Source organism: Prionailurus viverrinus, chromosome D2, assembly GCF_022837055.1.
Source record: "Prionailurus viverrinus isolate Anna chromosome D2, UM_Priviv_1.0, whole genome shotgun sequence".
NCBI classification, from domain to species: domain Eukaryota; kingdom Metazoa; phylum Chordata; class Mammalia; order Carnivora; family Felidae; genus Prionailurus; species Prionailurus viverrinus.
The window spans coordinates 62,365,981-62,380,210 of NC_062571.1; the positions used below are offsets into that span (position 1 = coordinate 62,365,981).

At 53.1% G+C, this 14,230-nt stretch overlaps 1 protein-coding gene across 7 annotated transcripts in view; it reads right to left on the minus strand.

Annotated features, from left to right (window-relative positions):
- The window catches only part of SH3PXD2A (SH3 and PX domains 2A), a 242,582-nt gene that overhangs the window by 28,358 nt on the left and 199,994 nt on the right, over positions 1-14,230 (minus strand). For all 7 annotated transcript variants that reach the window (XM_047824949.1, XM_047824947.1, XM_047824948.1 and 4 more), the window contains one exon: positions 642-755. In XM_047824949.1, the coding sequence (XP_047680905.1) occupies positions 642-755 (114 nt within the window). The remainder of the gene's footprint in view (positions 1-641; positions 756-14,230) is intronic.

Sequence of the window (14,230 nt, forward strand, 5' to 3'; positions counted from 1 at the left end):
AGAGCTAATCAGAGGGGCTAGGGGTGCAAGAGCCACCTTGCGGTTCTTGCTACACTGAGAAATGACTTGCAGGCTTGTTCTCTGTGTCTGAACTGTTGGCCAGGATAACAGATATCCAGAGCAGAGACTTCTGAGTAGACATGCACAGCAAAAGTTGTGTGCACAAAGCCCATTGCGTTCATCCCTGCAGCAGAGAGCACACTGTGGGGTCAGGGAGGCAAAGGTTGGTCTCTGTGGGGTCCCCAGGGGAACCAAGGGCTTCTATGGGGAAAGGGTGCTGTGGCATTTAGTCCTAAGACTATTCTTTCCAGTCTCTGCCCCAAAGTTGCCAAAGCCTGAGATCCACACTCCAGGGAAATTTCCCCTCTAATTTGAGCCCCATGCAGGGCAGGTAGGGCCAGGCCTGGGAAAGGAGGTGAGCTTGTGGGCTGGCTTCAGTGAGATGGGGTCCCAAGGGAAGGGTCTGGCACATGGCCCAACTCATCTTAGGGATTTTGATGGCTTTAGGGAGAAGAGTGGGAAATGGGTTCACTCCAAGGGCCAGGAATGGGGTGGGTACCCATCCCTGAGGATCTCGAAGCAGCCCACACCCTGCAGATGCCTCATTATTTCCCCTCCGCATTGAACCTGCAGGCCCTTACCTTCCCCAGTCTTGGAGGTGTTGATGTCTGAGTCATCCCGAGTACCATTCTGGGCCTCCAGGTAGGTGGCAGGGACCCAGCCCTGCTCCTCAGAGGTGCTCACAAACCACCAGCCTGCAGAGGGGACAAGAGAGAACGCAGTCATGAGAGCCCAGCAGGATTGGGCGGCGGGGGTGGGGGCAGGGCATGGAGCCAGGCAGCCTGGGCACCTGGCAAACACCTGGCTTGAGTCCAGCCTTGAGAAGCCTGTGCCTCACTAAGAAGCAGCCAACACGCTCCCTGAGAGGAGGGCCCGATGGACGGTGATCCACACTTACACAAATGCTTGATGAAAAAATTTAACAATAAAACTGAAACAAGGATGTGTCAAATGTGTGAAATCACCCTGTGGGAGAGGCCAAGGAAGCTCTGGCTAAACAGTGACCACTGAGGGTCTCTGAAACCCATTAGGACTACTGGTGTGCCTGGGAGTTTAGCTGCCTTCTCTGCTTTCAAAGGTATCCAGAGATAAATGCCTCACAGACACCTTCTGACGGTCACTGTGCCCCTGGCTCCATCACAGTCCATGGCATTTGCACATCGGTGCTACTCACGGCTACCCTGAAGTATGTTGACGTGTCAATCATACTAAGTGGGCACCGCACCCTTGAGTGACCCTTGGTGGTCACGGCCAAATGAGAAGAGTCTTTCTCATTCCTTGGTTCATTCATTTATCATTTAAACAAATGTTGACTGAGCCAAGTACTCTGAGCACCTGGGTCTTGGGACTCCACTAACTGCCATCAATCCCATCTTAGAAAGAATTCTTCACAGGACCTTGTCTTTGCCCCCATCCCATTCCGATCCCTCTCTACCCCCAAAACAATCTGGCCCTGGTTCTCTTTTCTGTCTGTGACAGAGCTCACCATTTCCAAATATGGACTGTTCCCTGTCAAGAGACCCAGGGCTTTTCCCTGGGCAGCACGGAGGCCCCGTCACTGCCCACAGCAGGGAACAGCTGCCCGAGAAGGGGGGACACTGGGAGCCTCCGAGGTGCTCCTTGTTGGGAAGTGGAGGGGGCTGCCTGAGAGCCGCTGTGATCACGGAGAGGGACAGGGGAAAACCGTGCCACCATTGCACAGGACATCGGCACCCAGAGCCACCTCCTAAGTCTTCCACAAGGTGTGACGGGCCTGGGATAGCACACAGCCTGTGATCTAGTCTCGAATGTCCACTGCACCCCACCCTCTCCGGAGTTCCACAACGCTGTGCCTGCTGCTCTGGAAAGACCATGACACCCGGTGACATCTGCACAGTACCATAATGACGGATGCATGTCATTACACGCTCATCTACACGGCACCAAGAGTGAACCCTACTGTCAACTATGGATCAGAGTGATTTGGATGTGTCTGTGCAGGTTCATCAGTAATGACAAGTATACACTCGGATGGGGGAGGCTGTGCATGTGTGAGGGAAGCACGTGGGAAACCTCTGTATCTTCAGTTCAATTTTGCTGTAGGTCTAAAACTGCTCTTAAAAAAAACAAAACAAACAAACAAAAAAAAAACCAGTCGTAACAAACAGGAAAAAGCCTTGGATGAGGAATCTGGAATCTCAAGGCCCAGAGCTATTTGGCTCAAGGGACTTCCTCAGTTGGGTCACTGTCGTCCCTCCAGAACCCAGGGTGGATGTATTCCTCCCTCCTTCCCTCCCTCTCCCAGAGTGGGATGGCGTGAGCCATCACACCCACAGCCACTTGTACATTCTGGGCCACTGAGCAGGCTCCCTGGAGCAGCACTACCATCCTCCCTGAAGCCCCGGCCACAATGGTGTGGCTGCTTACAAGGCTGTGGCCAATGGAGGCCCCAAGGAAACCAGAAGACATGATCATGCAGGGGTCTTTTCCCCTTCTCTCGGCTTCGGGGGGAGCACTCTCTGGATCCCCAGCAGTCTCGGCCAAGAGCACCATCCCCAGGTGCTCTTCCACAGAGGCTGGCCGGAGGTCACGGAACAGGACTCCCCATCTCATAGGGATTTCCACCATGAAGATGGTTCTGCCTCCTTGACCACAGGAGTGGGCACACCTGGTCAATCATCTTTGGACTGATCTGTTATCCCCCCGGACACTGTAATGGTTCTGGGGCTTTCTCAAGAACTGACAGGGGTACTTGGGCAATCTGAACACTAAGTACCACATAGACCAGGGATCACAGGGGTACGTGGGAAGAGGTGGCCTGAGGGTTAAATCACTAAATCAGCAGCAAAGTCTAGAGATGGAGAAAGTCAGACTTCATACCATTGGAGTTCTGGGTTCCAGGTATGCTCAAGCTAGGCCACCTGTTGGACTAATTACAGTGAGCCAGTGACTGTCTATGCTGTTTAACTGAGCTGGAGTGGGTTTCAGTCACTGAATGTCCTCACTAATGCCATACCTACCCAGAAACCACCAAAGTTCATGACTAAAGGTCCACCATCATGAGTCAAGTCTGGAGTTGCAACTCAAGTCCACTGGCCACCTGCCACCACAGACCTCAGCAGGTGAGGACAGAGCCCTCCGAGCCACTCTGGGTAAGAAGTACCACCCCCAAATTTCTGCGCACCAGGATAAACTCCAGGAGCCCCAAAGAACAGTCACCATACTTCTCAATTTGGAGTCACTTCTGGGAGGGTCTTGAAGGCTGAGGCTCTCACATGATCCCCAGGTCCAAGCCCCAATGCCAAAAACACACAGGTTTTGGCTCCCATACCTCAAGACCCTCATCAACCTGACCACCCCCCAAAGCCATGCCAAATCCGAGCAGGCCAAGGAAGTACCCTGAAGGCTTGCCCTCAAACGGGAGCTCTGCTTCCCAGGGAAGGGTTTCTCAGGATGGGCCTGGGATGGGACCAGGGATCTTACTGTCATTGGGAACACATGGGGATGTGTCCAGAGGAACAGTGGAGTTTGGAAGCATGTGTCTTGGTGAGGATTTGCTAAGACCCCTCCATGTCCAGCCCCTCCCAGCCTCTTTTTCTATACCAAGGTGTGCCACTGACAACTCCAGCCTCTGAAACAATCACTTCTGTCCCCACTGGGAGAATATTCCCTCCTTCCTTTGTGTGAGTCCACACCTTCCTAGAAAAGCAGGCAACTTGATGGTCTCCTGGATGGCCAGGGTCACTGTCTTTTAAGCCTTCTATGTCTGGAATTTGGGCTCCAAAGTCATCCTCAGAAGAGGCAAAGGAGGCAAGCCCCTCTGTGGATGCTGGGAGGGTTAGGGTTGGGGGAGATTTTCTCCATCAGTCTCATCCAAGCTTGTCTGTGTCATCATCTGGTATAAAGTGAGTCCAGCAGCCTACAGATCTCTTGTTCTCTCCCTCTCCCCCTATGGCCATATTGGAGACCAGCCCTTGAATGGGCCTTTCCCCTTGGATCCAAGGGCCTCATAATCCCAGGGCTCAGATCCCTTTTTTGCTGGTGGTATTATCTCCCCTACCCTTATTTCACCCTTTGGGAATCCTGTGTACATCCTGCTCTCTCCTTTTCCCCAGGAGCCAGGGTCCCTGCCAAATTCGCTGGGAACACTGGCCCGGGTTCCACTCCAGCCCAGAAATGTGCAGAGCTAGGCTGAGTGGCTCAGATTCTCATGTCCCTCCTGCCTCAGGCCCTGCAGAGAAGAGTTTGTCACTGGCGTGGCTGTGGGCACCTCCACTGAGCAAAGGACAGGCTCAAACACTGCCCAGGTGGGCATGGATGCCCAGCTCAGCTCCACGCAGACCTCCCAGGAGCCCTGGCACACAGCTGGGTCTCTGGGGGAGGCTGCCTGGACCTGCGCCCACCCAGAGCTGCTGACAAGCCTCTCCTGAATGCCAGCACCTCAGACGTCAGTTGCTGAAACCGGGGCTCCCGACCAAAGTCCCTGCTGCTCTACCAAGGAGCAATTAGAGCCTGAACCCCTGGGGGTGGCCCGGCTTGCCAAGAGGGCTCAGTCATCAGCCGGCCCTGTGGGGCTCCCAGGCTCACCTCCAATGCCCGGGGCATCTTCTTTTCTGCAGAGGCTGAGTGTGTGGGCTGCATGTGGGGGTAGGTGTGGACAAGGCTTTGTATTTTTCAGTGCATGGGAGGTGGGGTATGCTCATGTACACATCTATGTGGGTGCATGTGCGCATGGAACAAAGGTGTATGTACATTTGTTACACGTGATGATGATTATGGTCAGGCCCTAACTTTACATACGTTATTTAATCTTCAAGAATCTTGGGAAGTGTTCGTGTCATCATCATCCCCACTTTACAGATGAGGAAACTGAGGCAAATATAGATCGCAATTAGACACAGAGCTGACCTCAAACCCAGGCTCCAGGAACCATATTCTTAACTACCACAGAAGTGGATAAAGGAATTTATCTGCTGTATGCACAAGGGGGGAGGTGACTCCTTGAGAATGTGTACCTGCAAATGCCACTACGTTACACATGTTCCTGTACATGCGTATTGCTGAGTGTGTGCTCTGCGTACGGACACTATGAGCAGAGGTGCAGGGCTGTGTGCACTTAAATGTCTATGTGTACCACTGAGGGTCCCCTGGAAGTAGAGGGTGATGATTAGGGATATAGGGTCAGAAAGACACAAATTCAGGTCCTGGTTTGCTACTTCCTAGCTGTGTGATCTTTGACAAATTAGTAAACCTTTCTGAGCCTCAGTCTCCCCTCCCTGATAAGGGAGTAATTAATCGAGATTACTTCAGATAACTGAAGTGTTCTTGTTGAAGTGCATAAATGAGGTGTATGTAGCTTAGCTTAAGGCCTAGCACAGAGAAGGAGGGTCAAAAACCTTGAGCTGTTATCGACCTGGTGGTGGTTGTTTGGCATTCCCCCCGGCTAACACAGTCAGCACCCACGGGTGGCCAGGTGGTATCTTTGCCCGCAGAGTATATCAGGAGATCCTCAGTCCAGCTTGGTAAATGGACTTGGATGTGTACGGTTTTGTGTGTGTGTGTGTGTGTGTGTGTGTCCATGCAATCTGTGGAGTTTGGGGACTGCCTTCAGGGGTTCCAGGAGAAGGCAAGGAGCTACCTTTCCTTAGCTGATGCAATTTATGATAGCAAGCATGATGGGAAATGGGGTCAGAGGGGAGACATCTCTGGGGAAAGTTCCCCTCCTTGCCCCACATGTATTGGGGCTATCTTCAGCCTGGCTCCTGTCCTTCAGCTCACGCGGTCTCCCAGGACAGAGTCCTACAGCTTCCTCTCTGCTGTCCTAATGCCTCGGCAAGCCCTCCCCAACTGATCTCCAAACCCTGGTAGCATCCAGAGCATCGGCCCCACAATTCACAGCTGCTGGTGCACTTGGGAGAATTAGTCTTGTTGAGACTGTAGGTACCACATTTAGCTGTTCTCTAGGGCAGAACCGAAATTGCAGCAAGCAGCCAGGCAGATGGGGAAACTCAGGCAGAGAGCCTAAGTGCCGGAGCCCAAGATCTGAGTCTGAATCCCACCTCGGCCACTTCCGCGCTCTGTGGCCTCAGGAAAGGGACTTAACCTGCAAAATCTGCCTTGCAGGCTAGCGTGAGGATGGGTAAGATAAGGAGCAACAAATAGGCTCTGGCACAGTAGGTGCCCACTAAGTGGAAGCTACGAGCTTTACTGAGGGACTAAAGCCACAGATGTGGGAGGTTAGGTGGCCAGCACTCACGGATGCCCAGGGACCAGTCTGAGACACCTCTACATTTTTCATGTCCCCAGGAAGATGGGTCCAACCTCCAAGCTGGCCTCTGTTAGCCTTCCTCTCAGCCTTAGTTCTCGGGAGAGAAAATGTAGTGAGGTTTTATTAAAGGACTTCTCACTGCACTGACCAAGTGGCCACAGCTGTGCTCAGACAGGGACGGCTGTCCCGACCGGCTGCCAGACCTGGCCTTTTCCTGAGAAGTCAGCCCTGTTTCTAGGCAGAAGGGGAGCAGGTTCTTATTTAGGAGGCGGGTGGGGAACAGAGAACTCGGAACAGGAAATGGTGGGGAAAACCCGAGGGGCCTGGGCTGGCTGGGAGAGTGCTGAGCATACCCCTGCAGTGCAGCCCAGCAGGCACGCTCCAGCCCATCTTCCTACTCGACATGCCTTCAAGCTGAGATTGCCCCCTGGCAGGGGCAGGACAGCAGCCACCATGCCCACTGTTTGGAGTGGGAAGCCACAAACTGTTGCAGAGGGGCCCTGAGAAAGGAGCCCCCGCACACTGGACGTGCAGGAGAAACCTTCGTTCTGGGGGCTTGGGGTGTGATCTTTGGAGCTAAGCCCCCCCATGGAGGAGATGTCTGGGAGTGTCCCTAGGTGGCCAGTCCATCGAATGCTGCCTGAGCCTGGTTGCTCATTCTGTGAGGACCACATCTCCACAGCGCCAGAAGAATGTAATTCGGCCAGGCTGACGAAAAGCCCTCTCCAGGAGGCAAAGGCCCAGAAAGAACAGCGATGTCACTTGTCACAGCAGCCAACCCTGCTTGTGGGCCTCACTAAGAACCCGCTTCACAATGGTCCAGAGGCTGAGTGGGGGCAACCTGGCTAGCACCTCCAGCTCAGGGCAGGAAGGGAGACCATCCATCCTAGGTGGGGAAGGGGCTCCCCAGCCCCAAGAGGGAAAAGCTCAAGCCCAGAAGTCAGACCCTCCCTCTTTTCAGGCCAAGTGTAATCTTTGGCTGTTGAGCCAGTTTCAAAGCCCTCTAAAAGGCACTCTAACTGGGGCTTGGCAATGCTGGCATTGGGGGAAGGATGGAAAGGGTAGAGAGGAAACCGAGAGACAGAGTGAAGGAGATAGAGTGGGGACAGACAGAAGGTGGGGATGGGGCCTTAGCGTCTCCAGGAGGGGGCTGAGCCTGGCCAAAGGCAGCAGGAAGTGACGGGCACTCCCAGGCCACTGCTGTCCCCGGGGTGACCAGGCCACAATGGCCTCCTTAATGAGAGAGGATAATGAGCTCATTAGGGCCAGAGGAGGCCAGCTGCACACAATTAGGATGTTAATAAAAAGTCTTCTGAGGTCACAGCTCAGCCTAGGACAAAACAGCTGGTGGGGGTGGGGGAGGAGGACCCTGCTCCTTCCTCTCCCTCTGAAGTCCCCCCCAACTCGGTTCTTCAAGGTATAGTCCTCCATGAGGCCTTCCCTGACTCCCCCCACCCTCCTGACCCTGCCCATCCCAGGATTCTGCACACGGACACTTCTTAGTCCCTCTTCCAAGACCTCGGTTTGGATCCTGGCTTCACCATATCCTTGCTGGTGACCTGGAACAGGTTGCTGGGCTCCGTAGAGGCTCATCATACCAGGATAATATGATCTGCCTATAGGGCTGCCTGACATCACAGACATACGGTGTCCTCCATAACCAAATGCCTTCTGAGCACCTGGTATGTGCGGGGCATTCCAGGCATGAGGACGCTGTAGAGGACACAGTCAGGCTTCAGCCTCTCTTCCCCACCTCCCCCTGCACTGCACACAAGATGGGCTCAAGTACAGCCCTGGTGCTGTAGGAGGGGCCGGGCTCCCACCCAGCAGTCCTGGGCAGTACCCAGGGGGTAACAGGCAGGAAGAGATTCAGAGTTTGGAGTCTGGGAGAGCCCAGCAGCCTTTAGGTTACTTCCAGGGCTTGCCTTTTTCTTCCCCTCTCGTCCAGGTCCTTCACGGGGTCTGAGACCAGTTAAAGCAGAGCTGAGCACCTGTGGAGTGCTAATGTACGCCTAGACCTAAGCGAAGGGTGTGGGTGTCGAGACAGAGAAGCATGGGGGATGGAGCTAGGAATAGCAGAGGCACAGTCCAAGGCCTCAGACACCTGCCTCAGACTCTGGACCCTTTGTCCAGGCATTTCTGCATTCTTCCCCTGCAGTGGTTTGGAGAAGGGGAAGGGGTGAGGATTTGTGAGCCCTGAAGGGGGCGGGGAGCTGCTGAGAAGGGGAAGGGGGCTGAAGGGAGCCTGGCCAGGCACTGGTGACCACGCTGCCCACCTGGCTGCACCACACCTGGCATAGGGCTGGGCCCTAAGGGACTGCTTCTGCCCTGGATCCCTTTCCCGTGACCTTGGGGCAGATGTGAGGTTTCTACCTGAGAGGAACCAGAGACACTGGAAAGGCTGGCTGCCCCTAATTATGCTGTGCCTTTAAGAACAACGAAAGGCGGCCCACCCTCAGCCAGGCCTCCCCTGGTCAGAAGGCTCTGTCACTGAGGCCTCTTGCCAAGACACACTCCAGCTCACAGCATGCGGCCTTCTCCGTCCAAAGCAAACAGGAGCAGGCAAGGGCTCCCCCAGTCTTCCCCAGTGCACCCCCTGCCTTCCTGCCCGACCCATTCTTCTTATTCCACCTCTGGCACCTATCCCTGCTCTGTTGTCCATGGCCTCACCTTCCCCCAGATGGGGCTTTCAGGCCACCAGGGCCCCAGAACCTTCCCTGGGCGCCTGAGGCCTGGATTCCAGGACCATTAGCACAGGCTGCTATGTCAGTTTGGAAGGCTCCGTGGAGTCCACAGCAAGAAGACAGCAAGAACCGGGCGCTGCCGCCCCTCCCCCAGCCCGGTTCCAGCCTACTCACCTCACTGGATGGGCCCAGGAGGCTGAGGCACCCAGGAGAAACCCTGACCACCGAACATTCGCTGGCACAGAGGGGGCACATGATAAAAATGACAGGCAGACGAGAATCACGGTTTTCAGCAAGGGCTCTAGAGCCAGGTTACCTGGGTTTCAATCCCAGCTCTGCTACTAACCATCTGTTCGGATTTGGGCAACTGCCTCAATTTCCTCATCTGTAAAATGGACCTAAGGTAGTACTTCTATCTCCCCGTGTTATAGGGAGTAGAGGAGTTAACCTACAAGAAGTGTTCAGGATAGTGCCTGGTTCCTAGCAAGGCTTACCAAAGAGCTATTGTTAAAGCTGAGGTGTAAGACACAGGGATTTTTAAGGAAGGAACCACGACCTCAGTGCCCCTCAATGGCTAGTGCTTGGGGTGCGCAGGGAGGCAGGTGGGTCTCCGGGGTCTGGAGTCTCAGGGAGAGAGTCTCGTGATGTCACTGTCACTTGGCCTTGACCTCGGCAGGTCTTTTTTTTTGTTGTTGTTAGTTTGTTTATGAATGTATGTATGTATTTATTTAGAGAGAGTGTGCATGTGCACAAGAGCAGGGGAGGGCCAGAGAGAGTAGGAGGGAGAGAATCCCAAGCAGGCTCCAGGCTGTCAGCACAGAACCTGACACCGGGCTTGATCTCACAACGGTGAGATCATGTCGGCAGGTCTCTATTGAAAGCTGAATCTGGTTCTGTGCCTGGCATGAGTGTGGGTTGGGGGGGGGGGGGCAGGGTGAAGTAGAGAATACAAGATGGCACAAGGCCCTTCCAGGAACAGCAGAGCAGGGTGACCCAGACAGCCCTGCGGTTGCTACAATGTTTGCTGAAGGAACCACAAACATCAGAGATGAAACTGAGTAGCCAGGGAAGAAGCGAATCTTGGATGGAATCTAGAGGGGCGGGGGAGGGAAGACGACAAACTGGTTGGGGGAACAGGACACAGTGATGGGAGTACTTGTGGCCCAAGCCAGTAATGCACGTGATGCTTCAGGATGGGGGTCTTGCCAGGTGAACTTGAGAGGGGTACTCCCCTTCAATGTCACAGGCGAGGTGTGGGCTTCTAAGAGTCACACCAGGAAGGGTAAAGCCTCACAAGGGAATGCCTGAGATAATGCTAAGGATAAGGGGCATTCCCCCGATGCTCCAGCAAGAGCAAAAGAGGTAAGTGGAGAGAGACTGAGAGGGTGCAGTACCGTGAGGCCAACACAAGTCGGGTGGAAGGGTCTGCTGGACTCTTGTCCCCTGCTCAGCATTTTCTTAGGAAGGGCGCCCACCCTGAAAAGTGTTCACCGAGAGGGTGGTGGGCAAATGGACCCAGGTGGGGACAGGGGTAGAGCATTGAGAGGCTGCCCCCCACAAGCTCTCATTACCTGGCAGTGGGAAAAGGTCGGGAGAGCACTTGACACAGAGTCTGCCGGGCCCCCATCCGTAGTCCTGGAAGACGCAGGAAGACAGGCCGACCTGGGAGCAAGGCCAGAGGACACAGCACGGGCAGAAGTGCCAACTTCCAAGGAAGAGAGTGAATTCCAGAGTAAATGGGCAACCTCAAGGCGGGTCCTGATTGGACTCCTCGAGGAGAGCCTGCAAGGAGGTTCCGAGCATTCCCAAGGCAGTACGGAGAAGACACAACAGGAAGGAAGGGGGCCAGACCACACTGGATTCTGATAACGAGTGAACCACTGGCCCGGCGGGTCTGGGATGTGTCATAGCTGAGCCATCCAGGCCTTGGGGCTCTCACGACCCCCTGGGGGCTGCGTTTCTGCCCTGAGTGATTTGAAGCCGAGAGCTGACCACTTTCAAAGAGAGTGTGATGATTTGCTGGATACAACCCAGAGGTGTTTCTGCCGGGAGCCCGTCCCACCGAATGTTTTAATCAGTCCTGAGACGAAGACAGAGGGGCTGAGCAGGTGGCACCATTTCATTTACTGAAAGCTGTGCCAGGATCAGGAGCTATCCCCTTCACCCCTCCCACCCACACACAAAGGTCTGAACAGATGGTAATGACAGGTCCACTGTGACAAGAAGAAAAGGGATGAAAATATGAAATAAGAAAAAATATGAAAATATGAAAATAGACCCGAGGACACAGCTTAGTACAGTGATCTTATAATGTACTGTGCAAACTTTCTGGAGTGAGTGTAGGGTGCTATATTCATCACTATACTAAAATATTGGGTGCCAACTGGGAGTGTTCTGGGCAATTGGGCTGGGCGGGATATCCCTACTTGACAGCGAGGATGAGAAACGTCCCGGAGTCTGGGAGCTGTACGTTCAGAAGTCATTTGCCTCCAGGTCTGTGAAATCTTAGGCTGCATTAGGAAACCCCTGCGCTGGGTGACTTACCCAAGGTGCCAGGCTTAGCAACCAAACAGCTCCCTTTAAAAATGACTCCAGCTGTCCGCTCCTTTGCAGAAGAAGACCGACACCCCCTGCTGTATTAGTTCCCCAGATTTCCATGTGACAGATGAGCCAGGGAAACCAGTCCCCTTTACCTGCTTCTTCTGCTTCATTCCATCAGTGTCTACAAATCAGACTCCATTCTTAGGAGTCACAGGCGTGGCTCACTCTCCCTGCTTCTTGCCTTGCGCCCTCCACTCCCACCCCAGAAGGGGGCTACAGGTGGTTTCAGGCCCCATCTCTGGGTTGCCCCTCTCTCCCCCTCTCTCTGGGCCCACATGGCAGGGCGAGGCAGGACACTCAGGCTGATAGAGTCTTCTGGCGCAAGATCTTACCCAAGGGCTTTGCCAGGAGAGAGTGACTTTGGATCAGCATTTCTCAACCTCAGATGTTTCCACACTATGCAGGGCTTTTGCCATATCCTTGTACTTATGTATGCTGTGGTTCACTGAGTAAGTACGTATTTAAAGCAACTGTCTTTTGACTTTGAGAAAATAATTTGTTTAGGAAACTTCAGATCGCCGCCATGAACAAAGAGGACCACCGGCCCCAACCATAAAATTACAGAGAACAAAGCAACATAGTAAATTTGAGCTGTGATGGGTCTGCAGAGGCTGTGCCTACGCCTGTTCCCTCCCTCTTTGTTACAAAAAGAGATTTACTGGAGAGGAGTCAAAGACAGTGGACCATCAAGCTGAGGCAAATCAGAAGGCTTGGAAGAGAATGGGAACGGGACAAACACTGTTCACTGCGCGTTGCCGCGATATTTAACATTGCCTCTCTGTACCGCCTGAAGTCAGGCCATGCACCACGCAGTGGCATGGACACTCATCAACTTAGGGCTACGTTGATATTTGACCATTCAAAATGGCTGAAGGAGGAGGCTGAAGTGTCCTTATTAGTGAGAAGAGAATATTAAACAGCAATCTACTAACCAGGGTTCTGGTGAGAAAGCAAAGAGAAAAGAATGGAAAGCAGCCTAAGCAATGTGTCTGTGCCTTATACGTGTGTTTCCAGCCTGGAGAAAAGGGCAGAGGGGATCCTCTGTAACTGCTACCAGTCACTTGAAACATAAGGAGTTATCTGTGTTTTTTGAACTAGCTTACTTCGGTGCCTCAGAAGTATACATGCAGGAGGTTGTATATTTTTCCCCCTTTTCTCTCTTTGCCAAAAAAAGAGGCTTCTTGGCCCCAGAGCGCAGTTGCTTTTTGCTAAAAGCCTTAGGCTGACAACCATCCCCTCCCTTCCAGCTGAGTTCAGCCCCTCGTCAATTGGGGCAAAAATAAAACGGGGGCGATTTCAACTTTAAAGACCATCTCCATAAACAAAACAAACCCACTCCACAATTTGCCTAGGGCATTCCTCCCTCCAAACCCTCCTTATTTAATTTTTGGGGAATTTTAAATAGAGGCCTTGCAAAATTCTGTACCGCCTGACGTCAACAGCTCTCTGACAACGTGGATTCTTCTACGCTGTGTGGGGAGCAGACACCACCAATACTGATGCTTTTCCAGGCTCCTTTCCCGGCGGGAATTTGGGAGCCTCTGGTGTCACTCTAGGAGACCGTGGGGAAGGAAGGTACCCAGGAGTGTCCCACTGGGGTCCTGTAACTGCATTTCCCAAACCTCAGTCATTAAGAGAGCACCAGACATCCAGTGAAGCCCTCTAGGTGGTACCTCTACTAGTGTTTGCTTTACAAGAAGCACGTAAATACTTTTGTATTTAAAAAAGACATTTTCCTATGCTACACTAAGTGGAAAGCCAATACTCCTTGGTGCAAACAGAAGATAACTGGAGAAACCCATACACTGAAACAACAATGCTATAGACTGCTAGTCAGATATTAAGGCAAGCTCTACCGAGACACGAAGGCTGGGGCCAGATTTTTCTAACAAACAAACAGGCCAGCAACATCAGCACATGCTAACACCGAAGTGCCAAACAGAGACTGTGCCCTTGACCCGGCGTGCTGTGGAAGAGAAGTCAAATAACTGTCTCGTGACAGGATTCCATGCCACTTAATCCTGTGTCCGCCACACATTTTTACAAACCACTCCTTGGGAAACATTGATGTTGCAAAAGGAGCGTTGGGTTAAGAATATGCACCCCCTTGGGGCGCCTGGGTGGCGCAGTCGGTTAAGCGTCCGACTTCAGCCAGGTCACGATCTCGCGGTCCGTGAGTTCGAGCCCCGCGTCAGGCTCTGGGCTGATGGCTCAGAGCCTGGAGCCTGTTTCTGTGTCTCCCTCTCTCTCTGCCCCTCCCCCGTTCATGCTCTGTCTCTCTCTGTCCCAAAAATAAATAAACGTTGAAAAAAAAATTAAAAAAAAAAAAAAAAAAAAGAATATGCACCCCCTTGATTCAAATCCAAGTTTGGCCATTAGTAGGCTTTGAGGTCTTGTGCAAACCATTTACCCTTCTGAAACTCAGTTTCTTCTTTCGAAAAAATGGAAACAAAGCCACCTGGCCTACTTAGCCCTAGAGAGCTACTCTGAAATAACAGATGGGAAAATGCTTTGAAAAGTCTGTGGGCTGTAGGTAGATGGGGGCGGATGGATTATTCTTCCAAGCAATTTCAGGAGCCTGATGGACTCCCACCCCTGCTCCCCCAGTACAACTCACTGCCCAGACTGGACGGCGGCC